Source organism: Physeter macrocephalus, chromosome 8, assembly GCF_002837175.3.
Source record: "Physeter macrocephalus isolate SW-GA chromosome 8, ASM283717v5, whole genome shotgun sequence".
Lineage (NCBI taxonomy): Eukaryota > Metazoa > Chordata > Mammalia > Artiodactyla > Physeteridae > Physeter > Physeter macrocephalus.
This window is the reverse complement of record NC_041221.1, coordinates 8,117,056-8,135,157: the sequence shown is the minus strand read 5'-3', so window position 1 is coordinate 8,135,157 and position 18,102 is coordinate 8,117,056. Positions and strand designations below refer to the sequence as shown.

Here is an 18,102-nt window from a genome sequence, read left to right as displayed (position 1 = left end):
GAACCTGCACGCCCGGAGCCTGTGCTCCGCAACGGGAGAGGCCACAACAGTGAGAGGCCCGCGTACCGCAAAAAAAAAAAAAACAAAAAAAAAAACAGGCACATAGATCAATGGAACGGAAGAGAAAGCCCAGAAATAAATCTACGCATATATGGTCAATTAATTTATGACAGGAAACCAAGAATATATAATGGAGAAAGGACAGTCTCTTCAATAAATGGTGTTGGGAAAACTAGATAGCCACATACCAAAGAATGAAACTCAACCACACTATCTTACACCAAACACAAAAATTAACTCAAAATGGATTAAAGACTTGAATGTAAGACCTGAAACCATAAAACTCCTAGAAGAAAACATAGGCAGTAATAAGCTCCTTGACATAGGTCTTGGTGATGATGTTTTGAATCTGACACCAAAGCAAAAGCAACAAAAGCAAAAAAAAAAAATAAATGGGACGACATCATGGTAAAAAGCTACTGCCCAGTAAAGGAAACCATCAACAAAATGAAAAGGCAACTTACTGAATGGGAGAAAATATCTGTCAATCATATTATCTGATAACAGGCTAATATCTAAAATATATAAAGAACTGATAAAACTCAACGGCAAAAATCCAAACAATCTGATTGAACAATGGGCAGGAGATCTGACTAGACATGTTTCCAAAGAAGACACACAGATGGCCAATAGGTACAGGAAAAGAAGCTCAACATCATGAACCATCAGGGAAATTCAAATCAAAACCACAACGAGATATCACTTCACACCCATGAGAATGGCTATTATCAGAAAGACAACAAATAGCAAGTGTTGGTGAGGATGTGGAAAAAAGGGAACCCTCATGCACTGCTTGGTGGGAATATAAATTAGTGCAGCCACTATGGAAAACAGTATGGAGGAGGTTCTTCAAAAAATTAAAAACAGAACTACCATATGATCCTGCAATTCCACTTCTGGGTATTTATATGAAGAAAACAACACTATCTTGAAAAGATATATGTACACCCATGTTCATTCACTTCACCATTATTTACAATAGCCAAAATACGGACACAACCTAAGTGTCCACTGATGGATGAATGGATAAACAAAATAATCCAAAATCCATAAACAATCTGGCCAATGCTCATTTCTCCAACCTTTTCCTCTAGCCATCCTTCCTCCTGCTGCTGAAGTTCCTACTACACAGGATCTTCCTTCTATTCCTCTACCTAGTCAACATCTTTCAAAAGCCTCAGGGTGTTTTTACTTACTGTTCCCTTCTGCCTAGAATGCTCAGATTTCTAATTTCTGCTTGGATGATTCCTTCTTATCATTTCAGTTCCAGAGTCTTCCCTCACCACTCTGGCTAATGCTCCCCCAGTTTCCGTGGCAGAGGTTCCAAATTGTCCTCAAAAAACATACTCTTCTTCCTGAGCACAAGGCTGCACTACACTTACTCCCCAGCCTCCCCTGCACTTGGACATGGCCATATGACTGTTTTAGTCAATGGACTATGAATGAAGGTTCCTAGGTCGCAGCCAGATCTGGCCCACAAAACCCATCCCAAGTCCTTCTGCCTGCCAGATGCAGCAGACAACTAGGCCCTTGGGGATGGGGCAGTCATAAGATGGTAGACACTCAGGATGTGGGAGACAGCCACGCCACTAACATGAATACCCACTCTGGACTATTACATAAAAAAGAAACTTCACATTCTTTAAGCTACCATATTTTGGGGGGTCTACCTGTTATCAGTTTGGCCTATCTGAATTAATACCTCCCACCCAACAAATCACTATTCTCTATTACATTATCCTGTCTTATTTTCTTTTTAACAGTTAATAGTACTTGCAATTTCTATTCATTTGATTCGTTTTATTTATTTTCTGTGTCACGGTAAGCTCTAGGAAGGCAAAGCCTGTGTCTTTATCACCCGTGGCTAGCACAGATCATTAAGACCACTCAACAAAGGTGGTCTCAGAATCAAAATTCAAGAAATACTATTGAAAATAATCCAGTAGAAAAATAGGCAGAAAGTTCTCAGAAAATACTAATGGTTCTTAAACTATGAAGATACTTAAATTCACGGAAAGAAGGAATAAGCAAAATGTAACTATACTCTGTCCAATACCAGGTTTTTCAGTTCAGACTGATCCAAAGGTGATCACACTGACTGCTTCTCCAAACTCTGTTAGTGGGAGGCTAAACTGGTAAAACTATATGGAGAGCAATCTGGCAACAGCTATCAAAATGACAAACCACGTTACTCTTTGACCCAGCAATTTCACATCCAGGAATTCATATCACATATAAACTGCATGTGTGTGGATAATTTACATATAGGGTTATTTATTATAGCATTATTTGCAGTAGTAAAAAAGATTGGAAATAAGCTAAATGTCCATTAATAGGGAACTACTGCAATGACTTAGAATATCTAAACAATGGAATACTGTGTGACTGTTAAAAACAAAACAAAAAGAATGAAAAAGCTCCCTATATAATGATACAGAAAGAGCTCCATAATATATATTTTAAAATATATGTAAAACATGTTAAAATAAAAAAACAAGATGTGAAACAGTGTGCAAGGTATGCTACCATTTGTGTACAAAGGTTAGGTGAAGGATGTACATTTGTATTTGCTTGCATACGTATAAAACATCTCAGAAAGACTACATAAAACTAATAACATTAATTTAGAAACTGGGAGAGAAAGGGATGGAAGAAGGAAGGAAGGAAGGTCGTTCTAAAGAATTAGGGAAAGCTTCTGGCAGTGATATTTAAGACCTGAAGGATATATAGTAGTTACCAAAGCAAAGACGGAGGAAAAGCTTATTCCAGGCTGAGCATGGTCAATGTGAGAAATGTGAAAGGGAACATGGTATGTAGTCTGAAAAATGAAAAAAAAAAAATTCCAGGATGACCAGAATGAATGAAGAGGAGGAAGGATGCCTGGGTAGGGGCCAGATCACAGAAATCACTGAATCCTTTGTTAAGAAGTCGCAATTTTTTTTAAGTACAAGAGAAAGCCAGAAACTGGTTGAAAGCAGGGGAAAGAGCTGGATCAGACTGCTCTACTGAACATTCACTTGGCTGAAGAGAAGAGAACAGAGGTGGACTGGTGAATGAAACTGGACACTGGAAGTCCAGTTGGAATAATCTTTATAGTAAGATAAGCTAGAGATGATTGTACCAAGTGGGGGAAGTAGAGAGAACAGACACATATGTAGGATATATTCAGAATCCATACTGTTTACCGTTGGATTCAAGGTGGGGGGTGACGGAGAGAGGAGTCAAGAATGAATTCCCCAGGTGCCAGGTGTACGACCTGAGCAAATGGGTAAATTCAGGGCCATTTGTATTGATACAGATATAAGGAGATGAGCTGTGGCGGAGGAGAAAATGATGACATCGGTTTATAGGATGCATCTGTAGTGTTATGCTGTAGGGACTTCCAAAGCGGTATTTATAGTAAATGATTAGAAATAAAGGCATGCGGCGCAGGAGTGAAGTCTAGATCAGAAATAAAGACTTAAAGTGACCGACATCGAGATGGCAGCTGCAGTCATTGTTAAGAGCAGGTGAGGTCACCAGGAAGTGTTTAAGGTGAGAGACAGGGCACAGACCACCCATGTTTACATGGCCGAGGGGGGAGAAGAGAATCCGAAAAGGAGACAGTGAAGGAAGGGGGTGGGCTGGGATGAGGGCCATCCTGTCTGGGAAGGCAGAGGAGAGTGCTACAAAAAGCACGGAGAGGCCAGGGCTGTGTCAACGTGAGCGAGGACCAGAGAGAGAGAGAGACAAGTGACTGAGTGCCCGCCGAGCTCCTCAGTAATGACCACTGTGACTCCACAGCAACAGTTTCCTGAGTTGGGAAGCAGCCCAACTGGAGCAGCTGAAGACTTCTTAAAGGGTGAAGTAATAGCAGCAGAAATGTGGGGTGAGGAAGACAAGGGCCAGGGAAAGGTTTTGCTTCAGATGGGAGAGAGCTGGGGATAATCAGGTGCTGACGGGGAGAAGGCGAGCAGAGGACACAGGGGCCAGTGGCTGAGCAGGGCCAAGTCCTGTGCAGGTGGGAGGAGAGGGGCAGGGCCCGAGGTGGCTGGCCCCAGGCAGGAGCTGCTGCCCCTGCTGACAAGGGGAGGGAGAAAGGGGACAAGCACACATGGCGACGGGGCGAGGTGGCTGGTGACACGCAGTGAGGCGTTCCTTTCTGAGAACTGTTCCTTTACACAGTGAGGAGTGAGGGAGGGCAGAGAAGGGGAGGCAAAGGTTTCTAGCAAGAGTAGAAGAGTCTGAAGCAATTATTAAAGAGAATGGGAACACGATGAGATGACCTGAGAAACATGTAAGCTTGCCCAAGTAAATGCGGGCGGGCGACTATGTATTAACAGGGGTAACGATGCATCTACAGGCGCGTGCCTTCCCCACCAGCACTCAGCTGCCCCAGTCCCAAGAACGGGCAGTGATACTCATCAGCTTCCATGTTATTTCTCATTAGATAATATACTTGCCTCTCGTTATAAACATCATAATGCAGTACTCAGTATGAATTAACTTATTATTTTACAAAGACTGTTGAATAAATATTTTGACTACCAGCATCTGCTTCACCGCTTAAAAAAATTTACTTAATTAGATCCTCTTTAACAAAAAACCTTCAAAACAAAAAATGGAGGTGAAAATCAAACCACAAACTGATTCAGAATCTAGGACTATCAGTGACAGCAGATCACGAGAGGCAGTGGAGGGCAGTAATTAAAAGATCACGCACCTCGGAAAGTTCCCTAAACCTTGAAGTCACAGTTCCCAGAGTAAAATGAAAATCCAAACAGGGCAAGGCTCAAAATGCTGCCGGAGTAATAAACAAGATAAACAAACACCTGGAGCAACGGCTGGTATGCACTCAATAAACGGTAGCTATTTCTAAACATGGAGGGAAAAAGTTGCAAGGATGTGTAAGTTAGAATTCCTTACAACCAAGGAAGCTATAAACCTTTTAGAGTAAATGACGTTACCATTCTAAAAACACTTGGCACCCAACACTGGTAGCCCTGGGCACAGTGGAGGGCGTGAATGAAGGGCTGTGTGACCCTCACCTGGGGACTGTGTGTCTCACAGTCCATGGCCTGGACAGCAGCCGTGAAGTGCCCGCCGCTGTGCCGATGCTGGTGCGTTGGGTCCGACCTGGCTCTCCCGCTGTTGCTCGTCCCCGATGATCCACCTGAAGTATCACAACATGGTACAGCTTGTGAGTGTAAAGTTAATTTTGCTCAAGTATATATCCTAAAACTATAACATTAAAACGGGAAGTGAGTCACCAAAAAAAATCTGTATTAACCTGAAAGTATCCCAGGAAGGCTTCCAATTCTCTATGTTCTTTCACATCAACCACTAAACTAAAATATGACCAATTTTGGTTAAGTCAGGGGAAAACTCAAGCATGTGAACCAAGTATTTCCATTTTAAAAACAATTTAAAAATTTGGCTAATAAAGAGTATTGTTTCCAAGCAGAATTTATTATATGCATAATTAAGTATTACAGCTTTGGGGGAGGTGAATTTTTTTACTAGCCACAAAGAATAGGTTCGGAAAAATAATTCCTCCCACCCATTAACAAGCTTTAACAAACTTTAAAATACCCCCCACTTTGTACAGAAAAGAGGAAACACTTCAAGCCTAATAGACCACCAGAAGAACAGACCTGAGCTTGAAGATGTACTGGAGGTGGTGCCCGAAGACTGTGACTGCTCCATGGCAGGACTCGTGGACACACTATTACTTGTATTTGTACCTTCATCAGCTGTTTTCTTGAAAAAACTGTGCTGCAGGGCATAGTAAGGTTGAATTCGAGTTTTGGGGTCATAATCAAGCATCCTTAAAATGAGGTCTTTGAACTTCAAGTAGTCAGCTACTGTATGACCCGATTCCCCAGCACGACGCCCACCAGGTCCTCCTGTTTCTACTCCGAGAATATTATGAAGTTTGCGGGTTCCTGGTGGTTTATACTCCTAAAGAGAAAAAAGATAAAAAGGCTTTCTCTAAATCTGACAGAATATGTAAAAGCCTACATAATGTGAAATATGCTTACATGTATGATAATGTTGAGGCCTTTATTAAAAAGAATGCTTTATAGTTAGATCCTCTACATTTTCACACATACTATTCCGAACACACTGTAGTTAGGAGAAATTCAATTTTGAGACCAGAAATGACTATAAAGATCATCTAGCCCAGAGATCAGCAAACTACGGCCTGGCTCAGAGCCCGTTTTTATATAGCCTCCACTATGAATGGTTTTTATATTTTTAAAGATGGTAAAAACAAACAAAACCAAGTAAGAATGCTCAACAGAAGCCCACAAAGCCGAAACCTTTACTATGGGGTCCTTTACAAAGGAAGTGTGCCAACCAGTGGTTGTGAACCTCTTTTCTGCCCAATACACCTGTGAACTCAGGGGCACTTACTCAGTAACAGTGGCTCATTAAAGCTTTAAAGATCACTCAAAGAATCATGGGTCTAACCCTACCTGCTCATATGCAGATAAAAAAATCAAAAGGAAATTATTTATGCCTCATTTTATTGACAGAAAATATGTTTAATAATAAATTGCCTTAACATGTGCTGAGATTTTCTGGGAACTCATTTTAACAGATAACAGTATAACCTTTAAAATCCCTATGAATACTGAATTTATTCAGAACAGTATCACTGGATTTTTGCTTCTAGGTACAATGTAGAAATTTGCAAGAGACCATCGCTCTTACTCTAAAATCAAGAACAAGCCAGGCAGGCAAACAACAAAATCACTGCTCTTTAAAAACCTATCAGAGAGCTGAGGACTAAAGAAACCAGATTAACTAAATTCTAGAAAATGAACAGTCTTTCCTAGGAAAGAAGAGACTTATGGTGGGAGAAGGAGCAAATGCCACAGATGTGACTAAGAAGAGTCCAGCCCAGCTCCCAACCAACTTCTAACAGCCACGTGTGGCTGGGCCAAAGGATGGGACAGGCAGACGACCCAGGGAGGGTCCCCCAGGGCGCCGCAGAGCTGGGGCCAGAGCAGCAGTATGGACACAGATCACCCCGAGGCACCAAGAGTTAGCAGCGGGTTGCTGGCTGGGCAACAATGCATAAAAGATCTCTCCAGTTTCCAAACACCGCTTAAAACCTATGAAGACAGTGGAGAACAGAATCTAAGTCAAGCAAACAAACAAAACAAACAAAGCCCAGATTCAGCTAAACTACAAATGAAACTGACTCAGTCTCATCACACTAGTAGCCTGACAGAGTAAGCGGCATGCGTCTTTCTAAAGGGAAATAAGATTTACTTCCATCTCAACTGTTCTTAAATACAGCAAGTCCTACATACACATAAAAAATTACAGACACATGAAACAAACAAACAAAAAGAGTCCATAATCAGGTGAAAAAAATAGTAGAAAACTCACATATATAAATGACCCAAATGTTGAAATTGACAGACAAGTATTTTAAAATAATTATGGGGCTTCCCTGGTGGCGCAGCGGTTAAGACTCCGTCTGCCAACGCAGGGGACACGGATTCGAGCCCTGGTCCAGAAGATCCCACATGCCGCGGAGCAACTAAGCCCATGCGCCACAACTACTGAGCCTGTGCTCCAGAGCCCACGAGCCACAACTACTGAGCCCATGTGCCACAGCTACTGAAGCCCGTGCGCCTAGAGTCCGTGCTCCACAACAAGAGAAGCCACTGCAACGAGAAACCCACACACCACGACAAAGAGTAGCCCCCGCTCGCCACGACCAGAGAAAGCCCGCGCACAGCAACAAAGACCCAATGCAGCCAAAATAAATAAATAAATTTAAAAAAAATAACTATGATAAAAAGAATTTAGTTCAAAAGTTAGGTAATGTGTGGACAGATTGGGGGGGGGGGTGTTACTTAAAACTATTTTTTTAAAAAAAGATAAATTAAGTGAAAATACTAGAACTAAAAAAATGCAGAGAATCCATTTAATGGTTTTAACAGCAGACTGGGCTCAACAGAAGAAAAACAATCAGTGAACTAGAAAGACAGCAAATAAATTACTAAACTAACACACAAAAAGAAAACAAAATGAATAAACCAAACAGAGACCTCTAAGAGTAAGCACTATAACATATATTTAATTGAATAATTACCAGGAGAAGAGAGAGTGAAGCAGAACAAATATTTGACAGGATGATGTCTGAGCACTTTCAAAAACTGATGAAAGAGATTAACCCACAGATCTAACAAACTCAGCAAACTCCATGGAAAATAAATACAAGGAAAACTATACATAAGAACCTAATAGTCAAACTGCTGAAAAATCAAACATAAAAAAAAAAGCAGGGCTTCCCTGGTGGCGCAGTGGTTGAGAGTCTGCCTGCCAATGCAGGGGACACGGGTTCGTGGCCCGCTCCAGGAGGATCGCACATGCCACGGAGCGGCTAGGCCCGTGAGCCATGGCCGCTGAGCCTGCGCGTCCGGAGCCTGTGCTCCGCAACGGGAGAGGCCACAACAGTGAGAGGCCCGCGTACCGCAAAAAAAAAAAAAAAAAAAAAAAAAAGAGGTTGAACGAAAAGATCTACAAAATTCATACCAGCTTTTATATGTCATGTTTGAGTGTGTCACCCAAATTGCTTGCTTCTTTACTCTTCTCTTCCATAGAAGATCCCTGTGCTTAAAGGCATTTTCCTTCTTCGTTATATCCACCAAAGAATTTATTTAACACTCTTGAATCTCAGTTTGCTGATGTGTAAAAATGGAACTAAGAATATCTATTATTACTATCGTCATCTTCTTATTGTGAAAATCAAATAAAAACATCTTAAATTATAATAATTTTAAAAAAGCATCAAAATCAGCCAGGGGGAAGAGAGAGAAATAGTTCATAAAGAAAACAATGCTTAGAAAAACCACTGACTTTTCTTCAGAAACAATGTAATACAGAAAACACTGTCATTAACATATTTAAACAACTTCATTTTCTTTTGCTGAAACGTAAACCTAAAATTCTATATCAATTTGTAATTTCCATATCCATGGAAAATATCTTCCCCAAAACGAAGGTGAATAAAGGTATTTTCAGATAAACAACTGGTGAGATAATTCATCAGCACAAGTTATTCACTATAAAATAAAAAGTTAAAGGAAGTTCTTCAAGCTGAAGGAACATAATACAAGATTCAAGTCAGGAACTGCAAAAAGAAATGAAAAATTCTATGGGTAAAAAGGAAAGAACTTTTTTTTTTCTTTTGGGCTTGCAGGATTTAGTTCCCCAAACCAGGGACTGAACTCGGGGCCACAGCAGTGAAAGCTCCATGTCCTAACCACTGGACCACCAGGGAATTCCCGAAAAGAACTTTTTATCTTCTTTATTTTTTTATGTGTTTTTCAATCTGTTTTAAAAATCATTTTTAATTTAAGTAGTCAATGTGTTGTGAGGGTTATAACATATGTGTAAGTGATATATGACGACAAGAGACGGAAGGGGTTAGGTAAAAGCACGTGGTTATCGATCGCATGGTTTATCAAGTGATATAACATTTTGTTAAGTTCAACTGGTAAGTTAAAGATGCATATAGTAGAAGCAACACTAAAAATTACACACAGAAGAATAGCTAAACAGTCAATTAAGAAAAGGTGAAATAAAATACCAAAAAGTACTCAACTCAAAAGAAGGCAGTAAAGAAGGAACAGGGAACAAAGAACAGATAAAACAAATAGAATACAAATAAGGCAAAAGCCTAAAACCCAAACCCCTGAATAATTAAATAGGCTAAATATTCATTGTGAAAGAAAGATACTATTTAACTAGATTAAAAAGGTTGACTCAACTACATTTTGTATACAAAAGTCATACTTTACATACAAAAGTATTAACAGGTTTACTACAGTAAAAGGGTAAAAAACCAACACTATAAAAATGTTAAGAATTAAAAAGCCATTATAGCTAGAGTAATATTAGACAAAGTAGACTTAAAGACAAAAATATTATTAGAGATAATGGTAATGAAAGACTGAATTTATCACCAAGTCTTAATACTAAATAGGTATACCTATTAAGAGAGCTTCAAAAAAACATAAAGCAACTAAAGGAGATTAAGACAAATCCAGTATCATCACTAAAGATGAACACTCCTCTCAGTTATTGATAAAACAAGTATACAGACAGACACACACAAAGTAAGGATGTAAAGATTCTCGAAGAAAGATAAGGCCAACAGGCACATGAAAAGATGCTCAACATCACTGATTATCAGAGAAATGCAAATCAAAACTACAATGAGGTATCACCTCACACCAGTCAGAATGGCCATTATGGAAAAGTCTATAAATGATAAATGCTGGAGAGGGTGTGGTGAAAAGGGAACACTCCTTCACTGTTGGTGGGAATGTAAATTGGTACAACCACTATGGAGAACAGTATGGAGGTTCCTTAAAAACTAAAAATAGAGTTACCATATGATCCTGCAATCTGACTCTTGGACATATATCCAGAGAAAACTAATTCGGAAAGATACAAGCATCCCGATGTTCACTGCAGGACTATTTACTGGGTTGGCCAAAAAGTTCATTCGGGTTTTTCCGTAACATCTTGAAGAAAAACCCAAACTTTTTGGCTAACCCAATACAATAGCCAAGACATGGAAGCAACCTAAATGTCCATCGACAGATGAGTGGATAAAGATGATGTGGGGTGTGTGTGTGTGTGTGTGTGTGTGTGTGTGTGTATAGCAAATATCTCACCGAAGAAAAAAAAAGAAAGATGCAAATGAACTTACTTTCAGAACAGAAATAGACCTACAGACATAGAAAACAAATTTATGGTTACCAAAGGGGAAAGGATAAATTAGGAGTTTGGGATTAACATATACACACTAGTATATATATAAAACAGATAACCAACAGGGACATACTAGATATTCTGCAATAACCTAGAAGGGAAAAGAATCTGAAAAAGAATATATATATGTACGTATAACTGTATTACTACGCTGTACATGTGAAACTAATACAACATTGTAAATCAACTACATATACTTCAATTTTAAAAAAACTTTTAAAGGAGAGTATCTTCATAAACTTGAGGAAGGTAAAGATTTCTTAGAACACAAAAAACACTATTCATAAAAAAAGAGATTAAATTTCCTGCTCATTAAAAACTACTACTAAGAAAAGAAATAGGCGAGCCGCAGTCTGAGAATAAATACTGACATATATGTGACAAAGGACTTATATCCATTACATGTTAAAAAAAAAAGAACTCCTACAGCTCAACAATTAAACATCCCAATAACAAACAGGCAAAAGACTGGAAAGACTATCACAAAAGAAGATACATGAATGGCTAATGAGCACATGAAAAGGTGGTCACTATCATCAGTCATGGGGAAATGCAAATGAAAACCACTATATACCAATTAGAATGGCTAAAATCAAAAAGACCAACCACATCAAATGGTGAGGATGTCATGCAACTGGAACTCTCATACCTTGTGGGGATGCAAAATGCTAAAACTGTGGGAAACTGTTTGCTCTTTTCTTATGAAGGTAAACACACATACACCCTACGATCTGGCAAATTCTACTTCTAAGTAGTGAACCCAGAGAAATGAAAACTTAAGTGTACAAAAGTTGATACAAGAATGTTCCCAGTAGCCTTATTCATAAGAGTCCTAAACTGGAAACAACTCAAAACATCCACTGACAGGTAAATATAAATACAGTATTTCCATTCAATGAAATACTATGAAACAATAAAATGGAGTAACTTCTGAGACACAATATGGATGAATCTCCAAAAACAATGTCTGTTAAGTGAAAGAAACAAAGTAATAAATACTATACAGATCCCATTTACATGAATTTTTCCTATGAATAGTCAAAACTAACCTATGATGACAGAAATCAGAAACTGAGGGTGAGATGACAGAAAAGGATATAAGAGGTGGTGGAAGTACTCTATGCCTTGTTTTAGGTAGTGGATATACACCGTTGTATTTAAAAGTTAAAAAGTTAGAACCCTTAAAATACTCATCTTACTGTATATAAATTATACTTCAACAAAACAGCATCGTTTATACTCTTAATTCTTCATCCCCCTTCCCCACCAAAGGAAAAAAATAGATAGTAGGTATGGATTTCATTACTAGGAAGCTAAAATGGGCCCTTGAAACATAAAATGAGAAATTAAAAGTAAAAATAAAATCACCAAGGAAATAAAGCAAACAAATATACCCAATGATAGTGCATGCACACCTGTTTATACTTATGGTTAAAATCCCTAGTGCATTGTTATAATGTAACCATTTGGTTATGGATTTGATTTTTTTGTTGCTGAAAATTTATTTCTATTTAAAGAGAAGTAATTATTTTACACTTTTAAAAATAAAGTTTCTGGGCTTCCCTGGTGGCACAGTGGTTGAGAGTCCGCCTGCCGATGCAGGGGACACGGGTTCGTGTCCCGGTCCGGGAAGATCCGACATGCCGCGGAGCGGCTGGGCCCGTGAGCCATGGCCGCTGAGCCTGCGCGTCGGGAGCCTGTGCTCCGCAACGGGAGAGGCCACAACAGCGAGAGGCCCGCGTACCGCAAAAAAATAAAAAAGAAAAAGAAAATAAAATAAAGTTTCTTAAGTCAGTTGCTTAACTGCAGCTAAAGAAAATCTCAAATAATCTATGGTTAATTAATATGTACTAAATGTAGGTCAAGATACTCACTTTCAATTTTAAGGGAAAAGATTTAACTACTCTTTTCTGAAATGCCCCCCCTAAACAATTTAAAATAATTATACCTGAATTTTGGAGAAATGATAGGTTACAATTCATTGTGACTTAACTGTGGTTTTATAAGGCAGAGATTAGGGAAATGGAATGAGATGAATGTTTGTTTCATTTAGAAAAAGGAAAAAAACAGCAGCAGAAGAAGAAAAAAAAACTTCAAACTGGAAAAAGAAGTGGTAGCCTGTATTGCAGAGAGATAAAAACATAAAGAAGGCTTCACATCCTCCATGCTAATTAAAATCAACTTGTAGGAGCAACCTTGAATGCTGCAGAAGCTAAGGACTCCTAGGCTGTGTTTTGGTTCAATGGGAAAAGGGGCCATGACTGATAAAGCTATGTGGACAAAGGCAAAAGGATTCAGGATGTCTGCTTGGTATTTTCCATCCCTTCCTTATGGGGAGTAGGCATAATTTAGCTGCCGTATATTACAATGCCCGGAACGTCAGAGAATCTAAGGCAGAATGCAGTAAGTTACAAATCAGTTGTGAAAGATACAATTATATATATATATATATTTTTTTTTTAATATTCTTAAAAAAAACCCATTTGATATTAAAAGTTAAGACTCCATAGCTGAAGGTGAATTACAGCACATAAGCATCATCTTCAGTTCACTGGAAATGACACCTGGTGGCAGCATCGCTAAAACGCAAGGGCAAAATAAAAAGTGTAGCAAAAATAAAATCTCCTAAGTGCTGGAAATGCAAAAACTACAATCACAAGGTGTATGGTATATGTATCACATACAATCACATATTTATAGATTATTTTCATCTTATACTAGAAACAAACTAGATTACAAAACATATGATTATTTTCAGATATATAAAACAAAGATGTAAATCAAGATGCAAAACTGTTATCATTTACTCTATTAAACTGACACAGTTTAGGTCTCTGAAAAAAGTTCTCAGATAAAAGAAAATAACTAAAACGTACCTAACGTGTTAAAAACCTCACTTAAATTTTAAAGATTTTGGAGATATGAAACTCCTGTTACCCAAGCTGGGAATCTGAAATCTATCAAAGGACCATTTAGTCAGTTCATACTCTTGTCACAAACTGCTTAAGTCAAAAATCCTTTTCTCTCATCTGAACTTTAAAAAAAAAAAAAAAAAAGAGCCATTTACCACAATTACGACTCCTCCACCGTTCACAGCGGCAGTACTGTTAACCGTGACTTCACTATATACTCAAACTATAAGAAACAAAGGTCAAACTTACTAACTCTACTGCGGAAACAAGGCACGGTGATTTGATCAGCTACCTCAAAAGGCAGACATATAGTTTCAAAATGAAGCCTTAAAAAGCACTCAGCAAACACTGGTCCATACAGATAGTTCAGGTCAAACTCTATAACCAACTTATGAAGAAAATATATACCTAAGTTATCAATGGAACTACTGTTAATAACTGACTTCAGCAACACTGATTTCGAGTAAATACAAAATGTGCTATATAAAGACAGCTCAGTAAAAGAAATAACAAAGGCTCAAAAAAATTATTTCCCTATTTTACCCGTTTTCCATCTTTGGTCTTCTTTAAGTTCCAAGTGCCATCTGGCAACTTCTCAAAGAACTTTCTTGCTTTTGGTGCTTGGTCAAGAATATGAGCAGGTGGAATACCCAGAACTTCCACTATTTTATTCATCTGATCTACCTGTATTAAAAATAAAAACAAAAAACCTGTAATTTCTACTGTAGGGCATCCCCTATCTGTGCTCACCAATTCATTCATTCATTCACTCATTCATAAATTAGAAATAAATAAATCGAGCATCTCCTGTGTGTTGGACTCTCCTCGGGGCAGTAAGCATAGAATAATGAACAAAAGAGATAAAGTCCCTGCCCTCCTTGAGCCCCACACTCCACAGAGGGGAGGGCACACAATTAAGCAAACACGTACATCCATGGATGGCAGGTGGTCATGGATACAATGGAGAGTAAGGAAATGATTGGAGGGAGTTTTTAAGTTTTGGGAGAATTTTAGTTAAATAATCACACACACAGGAAAAAAAACCCAAAAAACCCAAAGGCTTAAAAGTGTGGACCCAATAAAAGTATTTTTTTAAAGTGCAGATTAATTCACTCAAATACTGAGCAGACGTCTACTATATGCTGGAAACCATGCCCACTAGAACACAGCAATAAACAAAACAGACAAAAATCCCTGCCCAAAAGTTTGTGTTATAGAGGAAGATATCACCAAGAAGCAAATACATATCAGATGACCACAAAGAACCATGGAGAAAATTAAAAGGGGATGGAGAGTGAGAAGGGCACTGCAACTTAAAACAGGGTGTCACGAAAGGATTCCCCGAGAAAGTGACGCGAGAGCAAAAGCATGGAGGCCACGAGGGCAGGAGCGAGAGCACTCCAGGCGCAGAGGAAAGAATGAACGCAAGGGCCCTGGTGCAGGCCTGTGGTTCGTAGGGGCCTGAGAGCGAGCTGTGTGTGCTGGGCCGGGAGACGGCGGGGGCACAGGACAGCAGGGAGAGGTAGAGAGACAGCAGGACACATAGGGAGTAAGGGATTTTCAAGCTACTCAAAAGGACTCTGGCTTTCACCATGAGTGAGATGGAAGCCACTGAAGTTTCAGATGCTCCTAATATTGTTTAAGCCCATGAAAAAGGTACTATTACCTTTATATTATTTATTATTAAAAGAAAACCAAAGACACACTTATGGCAGCTCTGCCAAAGAGCAGCTCACTGGCTAGAGTGAAGTGAATTAAAAGGAAGGAGGAAGGGACACGTTTCTGACACTATTGATCGACAGTTGTATAACCCGGTTCAAGTCATGAAATTTCATTAGTCTTTCTTTTCTCACGTATAAATGTGTGCACTGATCACGATCTGCAATGGTTAACTTTCTTTAAAAAACAAAACACAACAGGCTCCCACAAGCAAATAGTTTTAAAACCAATGAAAGCCCATTCCTCTGACTGTAAGGGAACTTGGCCTCCCTCTCCCTCGCCCTCCCTCCTTCCTCCCAGGCACTGCCTCTGACCTTCAAAAATCTTCTAAGAACACAGAATGAACACCTGTGGACTCGCTCTAAAATTCTAGAGTTCTAATTTACCCTGAATTATTCAGATCAAATATTCATCAACCCGACTAGTCATCATTTACTTTAATTTCAAATCATACTCTCAAAATTTACAGTGACGTTTACACTGTTTTTAGGGTGGTCCTCCTTTCTTCATTATCATGTTTTTCTGTTCTTATACTTAAAATCTGTAAAATTTATACCAAAATACTTAACATTTTCTAATCTATTGTTCTCCTCCACTGGCAGATTGAAAGATCTCGCTTCCCATCTCATAATTCTAAACTCACGGTTACATAATTGAAAAAAAATTTTAAATGGATAAAATAAGTTCTAAACTGACCTAACACTTGAATGATTAAAGTTGGTAAATAGACATCTTTTCCTAAAAACAACTTTCAGATTACACTGCCAGAGATTGAAAACAAAAACAATTTTGAAAGCGATCCATCATATACCTCATTGGCTCCACTGAACAGAGGTTCTCCAGTGTGCATTTCAACCAAAATACACCCAAGGGACCACATGTCGATAGCAAGGTCATAAGGCATTCCCAGTAGCACCTCTGGAGACCGATAAAAGCGACTCTGAATATATTGGTATATCTGAAATATATTTCAAAATAGTATTAAGTCCAAAATAAGTTTTGTTTAACTGTGGTCAACAATGAATTAAGAACACAAGTCTAATATTAACAACAAAAAATAACTGGGTTATTAAAGTTCCATTTACTGATTTCAACATTAGACTATGAATACTATTTAAAGAACTAAACGTTTCAAGAGAGTGGTAAATCTGACTGTGAAAGGCAAAATATATATTTATATATATTTTATATATATATATACATATATATATAATTCAAGCCCTTTCATTTAGTTCAATCCTAACCAGTAACCAAGATATATCTTAAGATATTATTATTGAGAACAATATTATTGAGAACAATTTATCTCCCTATTAATTATTCTTTCCTGCTATGGCTGGTACTTGGTTTACCATTAATTTAACAGCTAAATTGTATCTAAATTAACCTGAAAGACTTTTTTCAGGTTAATTCAAAGCATTAAGAAAGACTCAAACTCAGTACAATGTAACTGAAATTTCAGACATCTGTACCGTACTAGTCTCACAGATAAATCTAGAAACACTGCCACGTAAAGATTCAATTGGGAGTCGTTTCTGACTAATCACTTCTCTACCCTGTCCCCCTCCAACTCATTCTAAGACTTCTTAGAAAAAGAAATCTTGAAATGGATTCTTTTCGATGAAGTAATCTGAGATGTCTTCAGAGACCAATTCATCTTCACCTGGCCATTTAAAATTTATATCTAGAAATACTACAAAAGCAAAGATAGTTTTACTTTAAAAAGGGAGAGAAACAAACAAAATCCTCCTACCCAAACTTCCTAACTTAACACTCAAACATGGCAGCCAGCAGCATGGAGCCGCTTCTCACGAAAGCTTCTGTGACCTCCACAACTCCAGCCAAATCTGAGAACCATCCCATGCCTCCACAAGCAGGTCAGCCCAACCTTAAGGCCTGCTCAGAGTGAAGACAGTCTAACTGAAAGGGACCAGGAAGAAGTATTACATTTCCAAGTTTTTATAAGCCAATGGCATCGTGAAGCCCCAAAGACTCCCTACTACTGAGACTTATTTCCCAGCTTAGGAAAGGAAGTTTGTCACCTACCTATCCAGCTGCTTAAAGCAGTAGTTGGGTTATCTACAAGCCTGTGAGCCAGGATCACCTGAGAAACTTTTTCTGAAACATACTTGCCCTGCCACCTTTTAACACTGAGCCAAGCAGACCTAGAATAGGGCCACTGCATGTCTGTTTTGGAAGTGACTTCCCATGGAATTCTGATACACTCACATAGTTAAAAACTCACTGAGCTAAAGGTATAGCTGTTTCACTTTGGCTGGAGAGACACAGTAGTGCTTGATATCAGGGCGGCATATATGATTTGGTTTAAATAGGAAAAAATTTTACAAGTCTAAAATCTATTCAAATGACTCTCAAGGTGACCACATATTTTCCATTTACAATATACTTTATCCCTATTAAAAACTATGAGCATCTTTTGATTTTCAGAGGCATCCAAAACTGCAAACTTTGCTTCCTATTCCTTCCATTTTCAAAAATTATTTCAATGTAGCATTGCTACCATAAGATAATTTGCAGAAAACAACAAAATGACAATCTTGTTAACTGACCATAAACCTTCATGATTAAATTAACCTACTGTATTTAAAAGCTGGAATAAAGTTGGATA

The 18,102-nt window shown here is 38.5% G+C and overlaps 1 protein-coding gene across 4 annotated transcripts in view; it reads right to left on the bottom strand.

The window, feature by feature from the left end:
• DYRK1A (dual specificity tyrosine phosphorylation regulated kinase 1A) overlaps nt 1–18,102 on the bottom strand; it is a 143,668-nt gene that overhangs the window by 4,985 nt on the left and 120,581 nt on the right. For all 4 annotated transcript variants that reach the window (XM_024120033.3, XM_024120035.3, XM_028492669.1 and 1 more), the window contains 4 exons: nt 16,285–16,431; nt 14,298–14,438; nt 5,694–6,000; nt 5,088–5,212 (listed from right to left, as the gene is read on the bottom strand). In XM_024120033.3, the coding sequence (XP_023975801.1) occupies nt 5,088–5,212; nt 5,694–6,000; nt 14,298–14,438; nt 16,285–16,431 (720 nt within the window). The remainder of the gene's footprint in view (nt 1–5,087; nt 5,213–5,693; nt 6,001–14,297; nt 14,439–16,284; nt 16,432–18,102) is intronic.